This window comes from Myotis nattereri (assembly GCF_964212035.1).
Source record: "Myotis nattereri genome assembly, chromosome: 1".
Classification (NCBI taxonomy): Eukaryota; Metazoa; Chordata; class Mammalia; order Chiroptera; family Vespertilionidae; genus Myotis; species Myotis nattereri.
Genome location: NC_138075.1, coordinates 69,715,134 through 69,737,841, shown reverse-complemented (window position 1 = coordinate 69,737,841; position 22,708 = coordinate 69,715,134). Strand labels below are relative to the sequence as shown.

Sequence of the window (22,708 nt, the reverse complement as noted above, 5' to 3'; positions counted from 1 at the left end):
ACATAGTGGAAGAATTTGGGAAGCAGGGAGAAGTGGAGAACTGGATCAGAGGCAAGCCAATTGGTTGGGCAGATGACAGGGGAAAGGATCTCATATTTTATACTGGTATACTGGCTAATAAAAATAGAAAACAAAGTAAATTAGGATCTGGCTGTGTCTTTGTGGAGGTTTGCCGATGGCCCTAACAGGCTGAAGATTGGATCACACAGTTTGAAGTCAGGCCAGCAGCTATGGTTCCACTGTGTGGAGGACTCCTGGGGGAGGCTGGGCCTAGGGGAGGTATCTCCAATGGTTGGAATAAGAGTAGCACTTGCATAATTAAATATGAATATATAGAACAAACTAAGAGCATAATAATAATACCTTTTAGGACATTATGGCAATTAAATGAGGCAATATACATAATGCACATAACACTGGCCTACCATAAGAGCAGTTTATAAATTTTAGTTGTATTGTGATTGTTATTAGATGTTAGGTTTGTTAAATGCATTTTTTTTCCTTTATATCGATCTGATGAAACCAGAGGCATTAAGGATTATGGGGTTTTCTCCCTCTAAATCAGCGATTCTCAACCTGTGGGTCGTGACCCCTTTGGCGGTGGAACGACCCTTCCACAGGGGTCGCCTAAGACCATCCTGCATATCAGATATTTACATAACAATTCATAACAGTAGCAACATTACAGTTATGAAGTAGCAACGAAAATAATTTTATGGTTGGGTCACAACATGAGGAACTGTATTTAAAGGGCCGGAAGGTTGAGAACCACTGCTCTAAATTCTTTATTTCTGGTGATTTAATGAATTTTGTTGAATTGTGGTTGGCATATGAGTGAAAATATCACCAACTATATGAATTAGATACATTTATTCAAGAGTTTATGATTATTGCAGAAATGCAAGCAAGTAGGGGGGGGGAAGATGTTTACGATTAAATCTCAGTGAGAGGCACCGTAAGTCATGGAAGAAAGGTCACTGCATAGAGGAGCCAGTTTTGGCTAGAGGAGCAAAGACAGTAGTCTAGTCCCAGCTCTGCTTTACCTGACTGCATAACAGCCAGGTTATTGGCTTAGTTTCCTTAATAGTGTAGGCAGAAGTTTATAGTTCACATGGAACATTTGGGGTCACATTTGGGTTTAAATTATTTTGTCATCATCTAGTTATTTTCTGACCCAGAATTAGGATAATACTAACTTCAAATTATTGCTGTAAACATTAAATGAATTATAAATAAACATATTTATAAATATGCGTATATATATTTATAAATATGAATATATATATATATGTGACTAGCTCTGTGCCTGGCCTAGTACTTATAAAGTAGGTATCCTAACTTCATTAACCCTTAATTTCTTACCTGTAAAATGGGGATTTGAAAATATCATGAGATATGACCAGAGAATTCAGAGAAAAGGAAATGCAAATGGCCTATAAACATGTGAAAAGATGTACAGCCTTGCTCATAAGAGAAATGTAAATTAAAACTATACTGAGATACCAGATAGTCAAAAATCCAAATGTTTGACAATTGTGGTGAATTATGAGGAATGGGTACGTACACAACCCCTGTAGAGGAAAATATAATAGTATCCAGCAGAATTACATATCCATTTACTCTTTAACCTAACAGTCCCAACTCTAGGAATCTATCCCAGATATATACTGACAAAAATCTGCCAGTTTTTATAATAGGAAAACGATGTACTAACCCAAATATCCGTCAGTAAGGGCATAGTGAATAAACTAGGGTGCATCCAGACAGAGAGGTACTATATGACAACAAAAATGATTGAGTAGTATTTCTGTTGATCTCTAGTATATGTAAATATGTATATGTGAATATATATGTGCTTAAAGCACGGAATAGGACAGTATGTAGTAGGCTACCTTTTATCTAAAAAAGGGAAAAGTATATTTATGTTTGTTTTTAAAAACATTGTGGAATGACATCCCAAAACTAATAAATGTGGTTACCTGTGGGGGAGGGAGGGAACCAAAGTAGAGGGAACACAATTGAGATTGTTAAGTAGATTTGTCTGAATGTACCTTGTTTTGTAAATTAGACTTTGAAACCATATAAATGTCTTACATAATTATAAAGCAAAATTAAAAATGAAATCAGAACAAAACAAGAGACAAATTTCTAAATTTTAAAGCAAAATGAAACAAAGGTGTGTTGATATGTTGAGTAGGTGGTTTAATCACAGAAAGGAATTTTTAAAAATATATTCTTACTGGAATATATTCTAAAACGTAAAAACATAAATTGTTTTCTTTGATTTTGTTGTTAGTAAAAATGCTGATTTTCCTACTCTGAAACTATATGTAGCTTATATTTTTTACTAGGATATTGTAAATGTTATTAGAAACCATATTTTTTTATTGAAAATAGATAAAAATAGCAAAAACCACAATTTTAGAGAAAATAGATAAAAATACAAAACAAATTAAGTAAAAAACCCACAATTCTAAGTTTGAATTGGAAATAGCAACGTGAAATTCTGATGTAAGTTCTTTGAAAAAGCTTCAGATACAGTGACTAACCTTTAGTACCAGGTTGTATACTCTAAATACCATTAAAAATAATCAGGGCTTCTTGGAGAAATGGCCAATTACAAGTACAGGACAAGAACATCTTGTCAAAGAAATCAAGGAAAGTATTTGAAGAATACTGGGGATAAATCAAAAAAGAATGGCCTCTCACTAACCAAAGGTAGGACTGTTTGAAGAGAAAAATAACTACAGTGGATTAAAACTCATGAAATATGTTAAAATCTATAAGTTTATAATGTGAAATAAAAGCTCAGTTGCAGAAAGAGGAATAAAGTAGAAAACTGATATCTAATTCAATTAAGATAATTTATAAGATGGTTAAAAAATTTAAGGTACTATTCAAGTAAACTTTGTAGCAGTGTTTGAAAGTATCCTATATAATAAAGGTAATATGCAAATTAACCCTCATGCCATCACAAGATGGCTGCCTACAACCAGGCTGGCAGGGGGGTTAGTGAGGGACCACCAAACGACTGAATAAGCAGGCTGCTTGGGGCGACCAGGCCGGCAGGGGGATTAGTAAGGGGCGACCAAATGACTGAACAGCAGCCTGTGTGGGGTGACCAGGCCAGCGGGGGAGGGGGGACCATGAGGGGTGACCAGGCCAGCAGGGGGGTGAAGTTGGGGGTGACCAGGTTGGCAGAGGGGGCAGTAAGGGGTGACCAGGCTGGCGAGGGGGCAGTTAGGAGCAACCAGGCCAGCAGGGAGGAGGCAGTTGGGGGCAACCTGTCTGGCAGCAGAGGACTGTTAGGGGCGACCAGGCCGGCAGGAGGGGCAGTTAGGGGCGATCAGGCTGGGAGGGACGGGCAGTTAGGGACGACCAGGCAGGTAGGCAGGTGAGCGATTAGGAGCCAGTGGTCCAGGATTGTGAAAGGGATGTCCCTCAAGGGGTCCCGAATTGGAGAGGGTGCAGGCTGGGCTGAGGGAAACACCCCCCATGCACGAATTTTGTGCACTGGGCCTCTAGTCTACAAAAGCTCAGTGACCGAATAGCAGAACGACCAGAACAACCTGTTGACCAGTTGCTATGATGTGCACTGACCACCAGGGGTCATATGCTCACCACTCAGCTGATCCCCACAGGCCACGCCCCCCACCAGTGCATGAATCTGTGCACTGGACGTCTAGTAAAATTATAAAATAAATGGTTTGGGTTAAAATGATCTCAGGTCTTTTTCAACTTTAACTTTTTAAATTTAAAATTTGCATCTGTTTTGTCACTACTTCCTTTTTTCTTATTCTTTTAACCAGTATAATTATTAGACTTAGCTCTATTTGACTTTATTATATGTAATGTTTCTCTTAAAATTGGTTGATAATTTTACTAAAAGATGTTAAAATATAGGGAGAAAGCCAAATGTTAATTATATAGAGCACAAATCAGTAAACCATTTCTATAACAGAGCGGATAGTAGAAATTTAGGCTTTGCTGGCCATGCTATCTCTGTCACAATGACTTGACTCTGCCATTGCAGTGTGAAAGCAGCCAGAGACAGTCTGTAAATGGATACGTTTATCAGATATACTCTGATAAAACTTTATTTACAAAAATAGGCAATAGGCTTTGATAAAAAATATTGAGGTTTTTGTTAATTTTTAACCTTTTATGTCTTTCTTTCTAGGTATAAGGGACCACTGTTAGAAGAGCAAGCCCTTACCAAGGCAGCTGAGGGTGGACTATCTTCACCTGAATTTTCAGAGCTCTGTGTTTGGTTAGGCTCTCAAATAAAATCATTATGCAACTTGGAAGAAAGTATCACTTCAGCTGGTATTGCCATTGTGTTTTATTTACTTTTTTGTTTAATAGTAAAATGAAATGATAGCCTATGATTTACAGTTTTATCTAAAATGTACTAGAAAAAGAAGAATCTATACAAAGAAAAATCATTGATATTAAGAACTTCAATATATTGTATTAAATATCTTTGGATTAAATGTTATACTAATCCAAAATTCATTCTTAAAATTTGTATAAGATTATAAACAATTTCTGTTTATCTGCTGTCGTAACCTTAGTATTTTTAAGAAAAAGTAGACTCTGAATTTGGTTATTTAACAAGTTTCATATTTGAATGCTGCTTATTTTGAATTAAGGTGGGGTTTTGTTTTTGTTTTTTAAGTACATGTAATCCCAAATTTAAGTTGTATTACAAAGCCTATAATTCAGGACATGGATTCACATAGGAATGATCTTATAAAATATTTCTGTACTTGTTCATAAAGTTTAATGCATTGCTCTCTTGGTAACTGGAGTCATTGTGGGTCTTTGGTAGAATTTCAGATGGTGTAATAAAATGAAAAAATAAATTATTGGGCATTTTGCTAGGGGACAAAGTAGACTTCGCTTTTGAAGCTGTCTTTTTAAATTGCTTTTTTTTTTCTTGCCAAATATAATAGAATTCCCTCGAAACTAAGTAAGATAAGCTAAATTCAAAATACATGACACAGGCTCCCATATAATTACGTTATGAAAGAAAGATAAGCAGTGAGGCTTAATTAGATGACTGCATTTATGATCTGAATCCATAGAAATATCATTTGCTCTGAAGCCAATTAATAATTATAGCCATAATAATGTTTTTAATGTTTTTATTACTCATACAAAAATATTTCCATTCTATCTGCTTGTTGGAACATACATTGGAAAATGCTAATCAAATTTAAATATAAAAATATTTATAATCTCACAATTACATATTTGTATTCTTAAATTGATACTTATGTTTCTGAATTTAAGTGTGACTTTCTAAATGTAGAAATTATTTGGTTACCTTTACCTAAGCTTTGGGGTTACGCATGTAAGGATTTAATGTCAAAAGGAAAACTTATAATTGAATGTGAAATTGAAATCAACTTGTAGATTTTATAGTATCAGATTATATGGTAAATATTCAGTAAATGTTTTGTTATTTTTCTTTTTTAAAGGGAGAGATGATCTAGAAAGCTTCCAGCTTGAGATAAGTGGTTTTTTAAAAGAAATGGCATGTCCATATTCTGTTCTCATATCAGGAGATATTAAAGAGCGTTTAAAAAAGAAGGATGACTGCTTGAAACTTCTATGTAAGTTCTTTCTTTGAACATTTAAATGCATGTATTTGATCCTTGTTTTAAATTTTTAAGTCACAATTTATGAAATTTTATTAATGAAGCATTAGATATCTTATATATCTAATCTTATATATCTAATATTAAAAGGTTTTAATATTTGACCTAAAATATGAAGATGACTCGGATATTTATATAAAGGTAGTATAAATTCTAATGAATTCTACTAGTGTAAGATTTCTAACACTTATGATTTATTTGACCTGTTTGTGATTCATGTAGTATTTTAATAATTTTTTCCTTCACTTAATGAATCTCCTAGCATTTGTGACTAGGTGGCTAAAGTTGGTCATCTCTAAAGTTCTATGTAATCATAAAATTCTTTGAAACTAGGCTACTAAGCAGATTATTAGATCTTGCTTTAGTGATAGTGGTAGATTCAGAAATATGTATTGATCATTTACTATTGTACTAGAAACTACTCTAGGCATTAGGGATATATCAATTAAAAAAAAAATTGCACCCTTGAACCACAAGAGTTCTAGTGAGTGTGGCCTATTTTTCATTCTTTAAAATTTGTATTTATTGATTTAGAGAAAGAGAATAAGAGGGAGAAGAGAGAGAGAGAGAGAGAGAGAGAGAGAGAGAGAGTTGTTGTTCTACTTATTTACACATTCTTTGGTTAATTCTTGTATGTGCCTTGACTGGGGATTGAACCCACAGCCTTGGAATATCAGCAAGATGCTCTAATCCAGCGGTTCTCAACCTATGGGTCGCGACCCCTTTGGCGGTCGAACGACCCTTTCACAGGGGTCGCCTAAGACCATCCTGCATAGCAGATATTTACATTACGATTCATAACAGTAGCAACATTACAGTTATGAAGTAGCAACGAAAATAATTTTATGGTTGGGTCACAACATGAGGAACTGTATTTAAAGGGCCAGAAGGTTGAGAACCACTGCTCTAATCAATTGTGCTACCTGGCCTGGGCAGGTGTGGCCTATTTTCATCAGGGGTTAATTTGGAGTAAAATTACCTTATATCCAAACAACTACCATTAATAAAAATCCATTTATTTGCACTGGGTCCCTTCAAAACTTTTTTTAATTTTATGCTCTTTTGGAAGTTCTGCAAACAATGACCATTTGAAAGAATTTTTCTAACATCTGTTATTGAAGCTTTCTATTGTTTTAGGTTGTACCATTTATAAAAAGTTCCATGTGATGATATATTCCTTGTAGGCTCTAGTGTTAGTAATGTTTGTTGCACTAGAGCAGGAATTGTGTGTGTTTAACTGGTGATGATGCTAAAAGTGCTGACATTTGAATTACCTTGTGTGTTGGGTGGAATAAATATTATGTCTTCCCCCTCATTTCTTATACTATTTTCCCATCTTCCATTCAGTGTGAGTCACTGACTTAATGTACTATTGTTATTAATGGGGGTTCATAGTATCCCTTATGTATATTGGAATAGAAAGGAAGCTAAGAAGCATGGCCTAGAGCAGTGGTCGGCAAACCGTGGCTCTTTGGCCCCTTGAGTGTGGCTCTTCCACAAAATACCACGTGCATGCGTGCACGTACAGTGCGATTGAAACTTTGTGGCCCATGCGCAGAAGTCGGTTTTCAGCCTGGGCGAGTCTATTTTAAAGAAGTGGCGTTAGAAGAAGTGGGGGTACATTCGCTGAGGTTGATCCCTCAGATTGAGGACGTTTTTAGCAAAGGCCAGCATAACAGTGTACCTACCTATATAGTTTAAGTTTAAAAAATTTGGCTCTCAAAAGAAATTTCAATCGTACTGTTGATATTTGGCTCTGTTGACTAATGAGTTTGCTGACCACTGGCCTAGAGGAACTTGCATGTTCTTTATGTCAGTCAGTGAGAGCTATGGAATTCATCATGTTTCCCTTTTTGCCTTAATGTGAGGAAGCTCAGCAATAGGCTTCTTCATTAGGTAAGATAGGCTTCTGGTGCAAGTAAAAGTAAGGAGGAGATAGAGAAGTTGGTATAGCTTTTCTGATTATGAAAATACATGCTTGGGGGTGGGGTAAGTTGGAGAGTTAGTGTTAAAGGGGTACAGAGTTTTAGCTGGGGAAGATGAAAAAGTTCTGGAGATGGATGTGGTGATGGTTGCACAACAGTGTGAATGTACTTAATGCCATTGTACACTTAAACAATAGAATGGAAAATTTTATGTTATGATTAAGAAATTGCATGCTTATCATAAAAATCTTACAGAGTAGATAAAATTGTAAAGAACAAAATCATTTATAATCTCACTTCTCAGAGAGAATTGTGAATTACCTTTTGGCATATTTTCTTTTCCTTTTCTCTTTCCTTTTTCCATCACACTTAAATAAGATTGAGATCTTGTTACAGATATAGTTCCTTCTCCTCTTCCTCTTCAATTAATATATTGTGAGCATTTCCCCATCACTTAATATTTAAAAAATATTTAAATTGGCTACATAACATTCTATGCTATGGACATAACATTTATTTAATAGGTTTCAAATTTGGATGTTTTATTTTTTTTCTGTTTTACATTAATTTCTTTATAATTTTGGATTTCTTTTGCTTAGATTATGAACTTTTTTTGTTAATCCTCCCCTGAGGATATTTTTCCACTGATTTTTAGAGAGAGTGGAAAGAAGGGGGAGAGACAGACAATGAGAAAGAATTATTGATGTAAGAGAGACACATTTATTGGTTGCCTCCCGCATGTGCCCCGACCCAGGCTGGGGATCGAGCCTGCAATTACTGTATGTTCCCTTGACTTTAATCGAATCATCAACCCTTCAGTCTGAGGGCCGACGCTCTATCCACTGAACCAAACGGGCTAGGGCTAGATTATGAACATTTAAAAGAAAGATCTCTGGTCTAGGTATATATTGCCATATTTTGCTCCAGAAAGGTTATACCAGTTCACAATTTTACCAGCATCTAGTCCATTTTTATCTTTGGTTTGACTGTGTTTAAACATATATAAGAACCTTCTTCATCTTTTTGGAAGTGTGTGCAACATGTATAAAATAAAAAGGGCCAAATTCCTTATTATATGGAGAACTTTTGTAAATCAAGAAGAAAAAAATCTGGAAAAATATATAATGCACATAAGACAAAGGCATTATACAGAAAAAAATTTTTTTAATCACTTTTAAACATGAAAAGATGCACAATATCCCTCAAAGTTAAAGATTTATAAAAAAATAAAATGATAGGATATCATTTTTTCCCCCACTTATCGAGTTAGCAAATACCTCCCCCCAAAAAAATATTTTTTAAGTCATGATAAAGTTTGTGGGACTAAGCATTCTCATATACTGTAGGCATTAGAGTGTGCTGGGAGAATAACTGGTACTACCTCTGGAAGGGTCTGTTAATACCATTGAAATTCACCTGCCGTTTGGCTTGGCAATTTTATGATTAGGCATACATATTTATTTCCCCAAGTGTACAAAGATATATGAAAAGGATGTTCACTATGGCATTGTTTGTAGTGGTTAAGTAGCAATGGTACATCTTTGCAGTGATACCATTTTATAGCTGTAAGAATGAGAACAGATCAAATGTGCTGATGTGGAATGGTCTCTTAAGTTATATTGGTAAATAAAAATTGAATATACAGAATATTTGTAGTATGTCTTGTAGAAAAAAAGAAAAGTGCATAGGTGGCAGATACATATACTAAATATACATACACATATATGCCTAAAAAGATAGCCAAGAAACTAATGGTAATTGCCTCAGAGAAAGGGGAATCTGAGGATCTGTGGTAGGAAGAAGACTTTTACTGTATTGTTTACCATCTGCATGGATTAACATTTTAAATACTAGACTGAACTCTTGTTTGTACTGTTATATAGAGCATGCATCCATAGAACAAGGTGGACTTCAGCCAAGGTTCTATACAGAATATAAATTTTGGAAGAACTGGTAATTTGTTTTACGAAATTTTGAAATCAGAGAGACCTTGGCATATGCTCATAAGCAAAGATACTAATTGGTCTTAACTTTTTGTGGGCTCTTTAGACTGTCTGACATGTAGATTGCATGGAGAAGTCTTTAAATCAGTGTTTCTCAATTTTGTCTGCCCATGAAGTATTTAAAAATTACAGTACAGTGCTGTTAACTATAGCCACAATGCGGTGAAGTAGTGGATCTCTAGGACTTATGTTATATAATTTGATCACTGTGTATCCAACTTGGCTTATGGGGACTTATGTCAAGGTCCCTCTGATTTTAAAAGTTCATTAAAACAGATCACTAGTTCTTAAAAAATTTATATTTGACTAATAACTCTCTGTTTCACCCTCCCCCTGGCAACCATCATTCTACTTTCTGTATTATGAGTTTGACTGTTTGAGGTTTCTCGTCACAGTGACAAGTAGTATTTGTGCTCCTGTGTCTGGCTTTTTTCACTTTGCACAATGGCCTCCAGGTTCATCTATGTTGTTACAAATGTCTGGATTTCCTTTTTTTAATGGCCGAATAATATTCTTTTGTATGTATATACCACATTTTCTTTATCCATTCATCTGTCAAAGAACACAGGTTGTTTATATCTATATCTTGGTATTGTGAACAGTATGGCAGTGAACATGGTAACGCATATTTCGTTTAGATCCTGATTTCAGTTCCTTTGGATATATGCTCAGAAATGGGATTTTTAAGGAGTTTGTGTACATTTTAACATTATTTGTTTTTCCTTTTTCTTATAGTATTTTTAAGTACAGAGCTTCAAGCTTTACAGATATTACAGAACAAGAAACGTAAAAATTCTCAATTAGATAAAAACAGTGAAATTTATCAGGAAGTTCAAGCTATCTGTGATACCCTTGGTGTTCCCAACTCAGCAACTTCTGACATTCCACTTATGTTAAACCAAGTGGAGTCAAAGGTATTGTATTTGTTTTATTTTTCTTTCCCCAAAATTCAACTAAATGCCAACATGTAAATGTTGTATTAAAAATGAAAATATTTCCTTTTAAGTATAAGATATACATTTCATTTCAAGAGAGTTTATCTTCACATCTAAACTTTGGATTTAGAGTTAATATATTTGTGACCTAATCTGCCTCAGGCTTTTGAGAGTTGCATGATAGAAATCACTTTGCAAATTTAAGGATCCCTTTCCTAAACAAGGTTGAAATACACCATAGTGAAACAAGTAGAGTTATCCTATAAGGTCAAAGGCAAATTAAATTTTTTTAGTGGATATTGTTAGTAGAATTGCAATGTAGTTCTCTTTGGCAGCACAATTTCTGGTGGATAAGTATTTAGTGTTTGTTGTAGAGTGAATGAATGAGTATTCTAATGGAGTGAAAACAACCACAAAGTACCTACTTCAAGCTTTTTGAATTATTTTCAATTATTAAACTACCCTTTTTCTTAGTCGAGCCATGTTAGCGAGAATTCTACTCTCACAGACCAAATTCTGACCTAATTTCTAGGTTTTATAGGAGCCCCGTAAGGGACTAATATAGGGTTCATTTTAACACTAGATTGCCCAAGGAAGTCATTTTGACTGCTTTTTAATTTCAATTAGAAAAACAATTATGTATATAAGGACACAATGTCTTAGAATTTTGTGACTTTTTGTACAACATATAAATGCGTTTATTAATAATTGTAGTTACCTCCCCCTCCTTCATTTCCGGTATATATATATATGTGTTATACCTATATTGCCCAAAAGCAGTCATTTTGACTGCTTGGGAAATTTTAAATAATCAAATGACTCTTATTATTGAATTGAGTAAATTTCTTATATGACCAGTTCAGCTCTGTATTGAAATAACAGTTTTCATTTTTTTTTCGATTACCGTCACATGATAACATACAAGTACATGATAAATTGTCGATACTTGATAAGTTGCAGTTGCTCAATAAGCTAAACTAGTACTTGTTATTCGAATCTTTATGCAGTGATACTTGTTCTAATAAGTTGTTTATTTTATTTCTTTTGCACCCTAAATTCATGAAAGAAATGTCGAATAGAAGTGAGTTATTGGAAAAGCTAAGGAACATAAGTGAAGAGTGCTCCGATATTATTCTTTCACAATGCAGTCATTTTGACTGCTTTTGGGCAATAGAGGTATATACTAAATTTTAGTCTTTCTAGTGTTAAAGGATAAGAAAATTCTTACCTTAAGAATAGGTATTAACACTCCATGTTTAGACATACTGCTTTAAACTAAAACCTTGAGTAAAGTATTTTTTTGCATTGACTTTTTTTATGAACTGAAAAATAAAAAATATTTGCCTTAATGAATGTGAGAAAATTTTAGTATTATTAAGATGAAAGCAATATTAGAAACTCTTGGGGGGCAGAGGTAGAATTTGCAAACCATGTGCCCCTACCGGGAATCTAACTAGTGACCTCTTGGTTCCTGGGTCAACGCTCAGCCACTGTGCCACACCAGCTGGGCACAGCTAAAAGAATTAGTAAGTAAATCCCAGCTCAAAAACACTGTTTTAGAGTTAACAAGTTACTCTTTAGAGTTTCTTTTCCCCTCATTTCCTCTGGATTAGGAATGATCTGGTATTGGCTAAAATGTTTGGGGACTGTTTCACAATGAAACAGATTTCTGGGCTCTTTCTAAAGGCTTTTTCCTTTCCTTTTATGGGTTCCAGTTGGTATTAATAATTTCCCCAAACCTCTTTTCCCTACTTAAGGCAGGCTATAATGCCTGTGTTCAGATGCTGACAGGTTAATTATAAGGTAGTTGTTACTGGAGTCATTGTGGCTAAATATTTACTTAAAAGGACTTCCTTTTTCCATTCAGTACCTATCAAAAGGAAATATTTCCATATTTTTTTTCTTTTATATGTTTGCAAAAATAATGACGTTTGTATGTGGTGACTATGAGTGAGTGGGCTTGGTCTCCTATGGTGTCCTGCTGAACAGTGAAACCAGAATACTTATAATTGGAATGTGTACATAGTACTTAACTGAGAAAAATCAATGTGCTCGTCAATGGTATTCTTTTAGAGCATTTACCAGGATGTAATACCATCTTACGAAGAAACTCCAAAATTGTTTTACATAAAATATACAATTCTTATTGCAAAACCTGTAACTACTGTAGTTGTCTATGTACATAATTTCTTATTCTGGAAAAGAAGATGTGTTATAGCTTGAATTAATATAGCTAATGCTCTTTGAAAAAGATATTCTGGCCTTAGCTGGTTTGGCTGAGTGGATAGAACATCAGCCTGCCGACTGAAGGGGCCCAGGTTCGATTCTGGTCAAAGGCACATGCCCAGGTTGGCTCAATCCCCAATAGGGGGTGTGCAGGAGGCAGCCAATCAATGATTCTCTCTCATCATTGATGTTTCTATCTCTCTCTCCTCCTTTCCTCTCTGAAATCAATAAAAATATGTTAAGAAAGAGAAAAAGATATTCTGCTTTGTAGTGATATTCTTTCCTAGTATGTAAAGGTATATTTTATTTTGTTTATTTGTTTTTGTTTTTGTTAATTCTCACCCGAGGATATTTTCCTTGATTTTTAGGGAGAGTTGACGAGAGAGGGAAAGTCAGAAAGAAATATTGATGTGAGAGAAACACATCGATTGGTTGCCTCCTGCAAGAGCCTCCACCAGGGCCCAGGCTGGGGAGGAGCCTGCAACCAAGGTATATGCCCTTAACTGAAATCGAACCCAGGACCCTTGGTCTGCAGGCTGACACTCTATCCACTGAGCCAAACTGGCTAGGGCTTAAGGTATATTTTAGTTATTTCACTTCAACATTTTATTTATTCTATAGCATTAAAGAATAAGATTGTTTTAAATTAAAGAATATACATTTTGACAATCTATTATATTTATTTACTTTTAGGTGAAAGATATTCTTGCAAAAGTCCAGAAAAATCATGTGGGAAAACCACTGTTGAAAATGGACTTAAATCTGGAACAGACAGTAAGTCCCCATCACCTACCTTTTATTAGTTGTATGTAATTCACCTAGTGAATATGACTTAATTTTATAAATAAGCATTTAGATTTTACAGTGTGTAGTGTGCATATATTATTTTGGAGAATTAAAATGAATTGATATCTAGAATAACTAGGGGCCCAGTGCATGAATTCGTGCACCTCGAAAGGAACTGTGGGCCATGAGGCTGCGGTGGGCACAGAGGTGGGTCTCAGCCCATCCTCCGCGCCCCTTCCTGGCCCCTCCCACCACAGCCCCCGGTCCCGTCTGCCGACAGCCCCGCTCCCTCCGGCCCTGCTCGCACCCGCTGATAGCATGGAGTGATTGGGGCCAGCGCCAGTAGTGGGTGCAACCAGGGCCAGCGCCGTCAGCAGGTGTGAGTGGTGGCTGCTGCCCTGATTGCCCCTCAGGAGCAGGGGGAGGTGGAGAAGCCCTGAGGGCTCCGAGCAATCGGGGCTGGTGCAGGGTGCCAGCAGTAGGTGTGAGAGGTGGCTCTGGTGCCGACAGCGGATGCAAGCAGGGCTGGTGCCGGCAGCAGGTGCGAGTGCCCGGCGGCATCGTGGCACGCAGGAGCAAAGAATTTTCAGTAACCATCAGAGGCTCGCCCTAATGACAGCGACCAGTGCCCCACCTTGGTTTGGTGCCCCCACTCACCTGCTCCACTATCCCGCCGAAGCAGATGCCCGCCATGTTCTGCGCTCTGCCACTTGCTGCCGATGCCCACCATGTTCCGTGCGCGCCCTTTGGTGGTCAGCGCATGTCATAGTGACCGGTATTTCGGTTGTTCCGCCATTCGGTCTATTTGCATATTAGGGTTTTATATATATAGATAAGTCCAAATACTTCTTCAATCAGATTATTACTTTTAAAAATATCTGGCCAAGAGTTTTTATAGTGCCCAGGATGTTAGTATAATTGTGATATGAAAAGGATAATAGTTCAAAACCAGCAAGATGGGATGTTAATTGGTATTTTCTTTCCTTATTGGTCCCCACTACTTAACAAGATGTTTTACTTAAATTAACACATTTGATTGAAGATGAGGTAAATTCGCCAATTGTAAAATTTAATTATATGTTTACTATCTTCTGAATATTATAAATGTTCTATCAAATACTCTTTATTATTTGTATAGTTTAATGAAAAGTCTCAAGGGATCAGAAAATGGCCCTCAAGTACAGTATCTTTTGAATCAGTAGGAAGTATTGACCACAATTTTAAAACTTCTTTTCTTTGCAAAATGAAAGTCTAAAATTTATGATATTTGTTTTCAAATTCTTTAGGAACAACTGGAAAGAATCAATGATGCTCTTTCCTGTGAATATGAGTGCCGTCGGCGGATGTTGATGAAGCGATTGGATGTAACAGTGCAGTCCTTTGGATGGTCTGACAGAGCAAAGGTAAGGCTGTTTTCCCATTTGTGTCCTGTAGGTGGTACTCTGTGACAGCTCTTCAGACTCCTTTGTCTGTTAATATGTAACTGCGCCACATTTGCACTTTTTCACTGTATCTGAAACACATACCCAAGCCAACTACTGGTCTTATATAATGATCCTGGCCTTGTGTAGATCCCTGTTTGCAGTTATCTAAATTTCTATCCAAATGTTTCATATTTATTTTAAACTCATAGCTGTTTTGACTTATGCAAGGATTGCATTAAGGAAGGCATCAAATGAAACAGTGAGATTGGTATAGTGAGCTACTGATCAAGAAAGCAGGATATAAGAATAGATACAGGTAGTATGGATGCCGAACAAGTCTTCTTAAAAGTATCTTAAGGCTGTGGAATATGGTCCAGTTAAAGAGAGGGTTGGAGAATGGAGGCATCCACAAGTAGAATCTGCAGGTAGATTTCTAGAGAGCTGTTTGTCATCACTGCCATTTTATGCCTTCAACCTGTACCCAGGCTTTATGTAGGATTCCCTGCCCTACTTTGCAACATACTCTGGAAACTCTCCAAACAGGAAGCTGGGAATCATTTGCTTCCCTTGTTTCAGGGTTCAGGGTCTTGTGCTCCTTGATGCCCAGTGTCTGAAAAATCACTGGTTCACGTGGGTTGTCAGTTTTAAAGTTGCTTCAGGTTGCAAGGTTAATCTTTGCATGTTACTCTTCATATTAACTGGGCATTTCTTTTGCCCATGTTGTGTTAGCTGGGGTCGTTTATGCAGCTTCAGCTGATGCCTGGACTGAGCTGGAACATCCAAGATGCTTGTCTCGCATGTCTAGGTTCTGCTGTCTACTGGGGTGCTTCGGTTGTCTTCCTGGCTTTGATGTGGTTTCTCCATGTGGTGTCTTGTATCAGTTTCCTATGGCTGTAGAAACATATTACCAAACTTAGTTGCTTATATAATACTAGAGGCCCGGTGCCTGCAATTCTTGCACTCGTGATGGGGAGGGGTCCCTCAGCCCAGCCTATGCCCTCTCACAATCTGGGAGCCCTCAGGGGATGTCCAATTGATGGCTTACGCCCACAGAGAGCGGGCCTAAGCCAACAGTTAGACATCCTTAGTGATGCCGCGGAGGCGGGAGAGGCTCCCGCCATTGCTGCTGCGCTAGCCAGCTATGAGCCCGGCTTCTGGCTGAGTGGCGTTCCTCCTGTGGGAGCACACTACCACCAGTGGGAAGCTCCTGCATTGAGCGCCTGCCCCTTGGTGATCCGTGCGCTTCATAGTGACTGGTCGATTTGCCTATTAGCCCTTTATTATATAGGGTAGGGGCTCAGTGCATGAATTCGTGCACCTTGAAAGGATCTATGGGCCATGAGGCTACAGTGGGCACAGTGGGCAGTTCTCAGCCCATCCTCTACGCCCCCACCCAGACCCTCCCGCCACAGCCCCTGGTCCTGTCTGCTGGCAACCCTGCTCCCGCCACCACTGCTCCCATGCACTGACAGCGCTGGCCCCACTCGCACCCACTAATGGAGCGGAGCGATTGGGGATGGCACCAGCAGTGGGTGTGAGTGGGGCCGGCGCTGTCAGCAGGTGCGAGCGGTAGCTGGTGCCCCAATTGCCCCTCAGGAGCAGGGGAAGGTGGAGAAGCCCTCAGGGGCGATCGTGGCTGGCAGCTGCCACTTGCAGCTGCCACTTGCACCCACCAATGGCACCTAGTGATAGGGACTGACATCGGGAGCCGGCAGCGGGTGTGAGTGGTGGTTCCAGCTGCAGATGTAAGCTGGGCTGTCGCCAGCAGCAGGTGCGAGAGATTGTGAGAAATTGTGTGTGGTAGCCTGCTGCTGCTTGCAGCCCCGCTCACCTGCCTCTGTACTCGCAGCACTGCCCACCCGCCTGCTGCTGCTCTCGGTGCTCGCTATCCCGCCCACCCACTGCCCGCCTTGCTGCGATTGGAGCCTGTGAGCTGCAGGGGAGGGACTGAGCACCTCTTGGTCGTTCGGTCGTCACGACACTGGCTTTTTATATATATACAGATTACCCCCTTATACAGTATGTCTGATATTATTGAATGACTGATTATAGATTGTTCTACAGCATTTTAAAACGTTACTGAAAATTTTATCACATAGACATTGACATTGAGGTTGTCTTTATTTTGTCTCTTGTTTGACTCTAATGAAATCCTCGGCAGCTAAATTTTTGTTCTTGTTCATGATACATTCCTAAAATTTCTTTTTTAAAAAAATTGTTATATAATTGACATATATTAGTTTTAGGTGTAGAACATAATTATCTGAAGTTTGTATATATTACAAAATGATCAGCGCAGTAAGTTACAGAATTTTTTTTGTGATGAGAACTTTTAAGATTTATTCTCAGCAACTTTCAAATATGCAATACAGTATTAACCATAGATGCCATGTTGTACATTACATCCCCAAACATTTATCTTTTAACTGAAAGTTTATACCTTTGAGTCTTTAGCCATTTTGCATTTCCTTACCTCCATACCCCTCACCTCCCCACAGTCTGTTCTATCTATGAGCCGGGTGGGGTTTTTTTGACACAGGATGGAGTTGTTTTATTTTCCTTATATTTCACATAATAGTGCGATCATATAGTATTTGTCTTTCTCTGACTTATATTACTTAGTACAATGCCCGCAAGGTCTATCCATATTGTTGCAGATAGCAAGATTTATTCTTGTTTATAGCTAAATAATATGTGTGTGTATCACATTTTGTTTATCCATTCATCCATCGATGGACACTTAGGTTGTTACTATATCTTGGCTGTTTTAAATCATGCTGCACTGAACATGGGTGTACATATCTCTTTTTTAGTCAGTGATTTTGTTTTCTTCAGATATAAATACCCAGAAGTAGAATTGCTGGATCATGTAGTACTTCTTTTTTAAATTTTTTGAGGAACCTGTTTTCTATAGTGGCTGTCCCAATTTACATTAACATTCAACAGGGTACAGGTTTCCCTTTTCTCCATAGCCTTGCCAACATTTACTATTTCTTGACTTAAACATTGGTTTATAGGTTTCAGGTGTACTATATTTCTTGACTTTTTAATGATAGCCTTTCTAACAGATGTGAGTGAGGTGATACCTCATTGTGCTTTTGATTTGTGTTTCCCTTGTAGTTAGTGATGTTGGGCATTTTTCATGTACATGTTGGCCATCTTTATGTCTTTGGAAAAATGTCTGTTTGGACTCTCCATTTTAAAAAATCAGATTATTTTTTGCTGTTGAATTGTATGAGTTATTTATACATTTTGGATGTTGACCCCTTGTCAGATGTATGACTTGCAAATATTCCTTCCATTCAGTAGGTTGCCTTTTCATTTTGTTGTTGGCTTCCTTTGCTGTGCAGAAGCTTTTTAATTTGATGTGGTTCCACCTGTTTACTAGTATTTTTGCTCTTATTGTCTTTGCTTTTGGTATTAAGTCCAAAAAATCAGCGCCAAGACTGATGTCAGGGAGCTTACACCTATGTTTTTTTCTAGGAGCTTTAAAGTCTCAGGTCTTATATTCAAGTCTTTAATCTATTTTGAGTTGATTTTTGACTATGGTTTTAGATTGCGGTCCAGTTTCATTCTTTTACATGTTGTTGTTCGATTTTCACAACACCATTTATTGAAGAGATTGTCCTTTCCTCATTGTATATTCTTGGCTCGTTTGTCATAAATTAGTTGACCATACATATGTAGGTCTATTTCTGGGGTCTTTATTCTGTTCCATTGATCTCTGTGTCATCTCAATATCATACTATTTTGATTATCAAAGCTTTGTAATATAGTTTGAAATTAGGGAGTATGATGCCTCCAGCTTTATTCTTTCTCAAGGTTGCTTGGCTATTTGGGGTCTTTGTAGTCCAAATGGAATTTCTTGATCAGAGAATATGCATGTGGGTGTTTTTTTGTTTATTTTGTGTGTGGTATTTATTTATTTATTTTTTAGCTTCAGTCTTTATTAAATAAAAAGGAAGTAGAAGACAGATAAGGAAATAGGCCAGGGACCCCACCTTCCAACTATACATATATAGACATAAAAGACAGACACAGCTGAGTAAATGACAGACAATTCAGGGGACAGACTGAGGGGCCAAGGGAGGCAGCACCCTCCCTAGAATGAGCTTGGACCCAGGGGTGGACTGAGACCTGGGCCAGAGGCAGACGTTCTAAGGCAGTGGTTCTCAACCTTCTGGCCCTTTAAATACAGTCTTCATGTTGTGACCCAACCATAAAATTATTTTTGTTGTTACTTCATAACTGTAATGTTGCTACTGTTATGAATCGTAATGTAAATATCTGCTATGCAGGATGGTCTTAGGCGACCCCTGTACTGCCAAAGGGGTCACGACCCACAGGTTGAGAACTGCTGTTCTAAGGGATTATGTTTGAGCAGCTTGGAGATGAGGTCCTGGCTTCCTGTGAACACACAAGGGGGAATTTGATGATGTGCCGATAAGTTTCATTGTATGAAGTACTCTCATCAGCAACTCATAGCAGAGTATGCCTGTGCACCACAGATCCACCTTCTCACTGTGCATGCACCCCTCAGTCATCTCTGGGGGCAGGTAGTCCAATATGCCACACATGGCCTTCCTCCTCAGAGAGGGGGGTGAGTACAGACCAGCCAAAGTCAGCAATTTTCAGCTCTCCCTGGCTTTATCTCTCTGTGAATCACCTTCTTCCTGTAGTGCCCAGCATGTCAGTTCTTCCATTAACCATGGTTGTGCACTGCTGGTCAAAAGTGCCGCTCTTCTGAAGCTCCTTGTAGAGCTCCCCATGCAGGGGCGGTGAAGAGGGTTGTCTGGGGGCAGACATTCTCCAAAATCAAGTAGATCCTTTGATAGAAATAGTTGTAGAGATGCGAGACGTTGGGATGCTGCAGATGGGCCTAGGTTTCGATCTTCCTGTGAAGTTGGTGCTCTACACCTTCCTTCTCCATCTGAGACTGAAGAGGACCTTGAGCGCCATGATGAAACGAGTCAAGTACACATTTCCAGACTTGCCTTTACCCAAAGGCTGCCCAATCTCAAAGTTATCAATTGTGAAGGACCCATTAAGTGTCCCAATGCTGTTCTGGCCAGGGGCAGCTATAGGCTGGGCATTCAAGTGGCTCTTCAGGACAAGTGAAGATGGGGTGGTAGGCTCTCTGGGGTTAGGGTATTCATGCCAGATTAAGCTGGCTGCTGGGCGGTAGGGCCAAGGGTAGGCGGTCTCCTTCTGGGTCATGCTTAGAGAGAAAGGGGAAAGGACCCCTGAGGCCAGTGGCTCAGCCAACCTCCTGGCTGCTGGCAAACAACTTAGAATGTGCACGATTTTAATGCTTTTGATGTGTACTCCAGAGTTACCCTTCAAAAAGATTATACCTTTATTAGTATGGTTAGACATGATTTATTTTTTATTATTATTTTGCTAGTGTTGAGATAAGATTGTGAGTATAATTTTATAGTTTGCTTTTTTCACCTACCATGTCCTGATTATTATCTCATATTTCAAAAACAATTCTCAATTTATTTCTTATTTTTGGAAATATAATTCACCATCTTAAAATGTATAATTCAGTGGTTTTTACCACTTTCTAATTCCAGAACATTTCTATCACTCCCAAAAGAAGCATGCACCCATTAGCAGTCATTCTCAATAACCTCTCCCTTCCCTGGAAGCCGCTATTATGATCTACTTTCTGTCTCTTTAGATTTGTCCATTCTGGACATTTCATATAAATGAAATCATACAGTATGTGGATTTTTGTGTCTGTTTTCTTAGCATAATGCTTTTGAGGTTCATCTATGTCATCTCATATAACAGTACTTCCTTTTAGTATCTGTTTATGGCTATTATACTTTATCACATAGTGATACCATAATTTGCTTTCTTATTTTATACATTTTTTTCTACATAACTAATACCAGAAATGTTAATATGTATAATCCTGTATTATAAAAGGCTAATATGCAAATAGATCGAATGGCAGACCAACAAAACAACCGGTCACTATGAGGTGCGCTGACCACCAAGGGGCGGGGCAGAACATGGCGGGCATCGGTGACATGGCACTGGCAGCAGGTGGCAGTGGAGGACCTGTCAGCCCCGATGGGCCCTGACGAGAGTGGGACCATGGTGGGATGGTGGAGCAGGTGAGCAGGAACGCCAGACCAAGGCGGGGTGCTGGTCACTGTCATCAGGGTGAGCCTCTGGTGGTTACTGAAAATTCTTTGCTCCCGTGTGCCATGTTCCCACCCCGTGCTCGCACCTGCTGCTGATGCTGGCCCTGCTCGCACCTGCTTCTGATGCTAGCCCTGCTTGCACCTGCTGCTGGCACTGGAGACCCCGCTTTCACCCACAGCCGGTGCCTGGTGCCGGTCCCAATTGCTCGGCGCCATCAGTGGGTGCGAGCGGCAGCTGCCAGCCCTGGTTGCCCCTGAGGCCTTCTCCACCTCTCCCTGCTCCTTATGAAACCTTTTTTTCTTTTTCTTTTTTTTTTAATATATATTTTATTGATTTTTTTACAGAGAGGAAGGGAGAGAGATAGAGAGTTAGAAACATCGATGAGAGAGAAACATCGATTAGCTGCCTCCTGCACATCTCCTACTGGGGATGTGCCCGCAACCCAGGTACATGCCCTTGACCGGAATCGAACCTGGCACCTTTCAGTCCGCAGGCCAATGCTCTATCCACTGAGCCAAACCGGTTTCGGCAGAAACCTTTTTTTCATAAGTATATTGCTCATTAGCTCGCCCTTCAGGAGCAGGGGGAGGCGGAGAACCCTCAGGGGTGACCAGGGCCAGAAGCTGCCGCTCGCACCCACTGATGGAGTTGAGCAATTGGGACCAGCGCCGGGCGCTGGCAGTGGGTACGAGCGGAGCTTGTGCCAGCAGTGGGTGTGAGTGGAGGCTCTGGTGCTGGCAACAGGTGTGAGCGGGCTGTCACTGGCAGCAGGTGTGAGCAGGGCTGACACCGGCAGCAGGTGTGAGCGATGGATGGGACTGTGGTGCGTGGGAGCAAAGAATTTTCAGTAACCATCAGAGGCTCGCCCCGATGACAGTGACTGGCGCCCCGCCTTGGTCTGATGCCCCTGCTCATCTGCTTCACCATCCCGCCCAGCTGACACCCATCATGTTCTGCACTCTGCCGCCTGCTGCTGATGCCTGCCATGTTCTGTGCAAGCCCCTTGGTGGTCAGCGCACATAAAGCAACTGGTTGTTTGGTTGTTCCGTCATCTGGTCTATTTGCATATTAGCCTATTATTATATAGGACTAGAGGCCCGGTGCATGAATTCGTGCAAAGTGGAGGCCCTCCGGGTGGCCTGCAGGCATCGGGCTTTAGCTTGTGTTCACAGACTCACAGCTCCTGCTTGCACAGCCTTGCAGCCCCACAGCCCCGCCTGGCACTCTGCTGTGGTCTGGCACCGCCCCTTTACCTGCTCCACCTGCCTGTGGGGCGATTGATCGGGGCTGGGTTCCCCACCCAGCTCCCTCACGCCTGGGAGCCCAGGGGGCAGTCGTGCTCCCTGCCGCCGCTGCTGGTCACCATCTGCAGGGTGATTGGTGGGGTGATCGGGCCCCTGCTTGCACCCACCTTGGCCTGGCGCCGCCCGCTCACCTGCTCCACCATCCCGCCATGGTCCCACTCTCATCAGGGCCCATCGGGGCTGACAGCTCCTCCACTGCCACCTGCTGCCAGTGCCATGTCACCGATGCCCGCCATGTTCTGCCCCGCCCCCTGGTGGTCAGCGCACATCATAGTGAGCGGTTGAA

General features: G+C 39.6%; 1 protein-coding gene and 1 pseudogene across 2 annotated transcripts in view; one reads left to right on the top strand and one right to left on the bottom strand.

The window, feature by feature from the left end:
- Window positions 1-22,708, top strand: part of FAM98B (family with sequence similarity 98 member B) — a 36,787-nt gene that overhangs the window by 5,535 nt on the left and 8,544 nt on the right. The window contains exons 2-6 of the mRNA XM_081113758.1: window positions 4,181-4,326; window positions 5,484-5,618; window positions 10,327-10,505; window positions 13,446-13,526; window positions 14,825-14,941. Of these exons, the coding sequence (XP_080969884.1) occupies window positions 4,181-4,326; window positions 5,484-5,618; window positions 10,327-10,505; window positions 13,446-13,526; window positions 14,825-14,941 (658 nt within the window). The remainder of the gene's footprint in view (window positions 1-4,180; window positions 4,327-5,483; window positions 5,619-10,326; window positions 10,506-13,445; window positions 13,527-14,824; window positions 14,942-22,708) is intronic.
- LOC308527603 (aurora kinase B-like) lies at window positions 19,296-20,179 on the bottom strand (annotated as a pseudogene). Its single transcript has one exon. The product of its transcript is annotated as an aurora kinase B-like (transcript).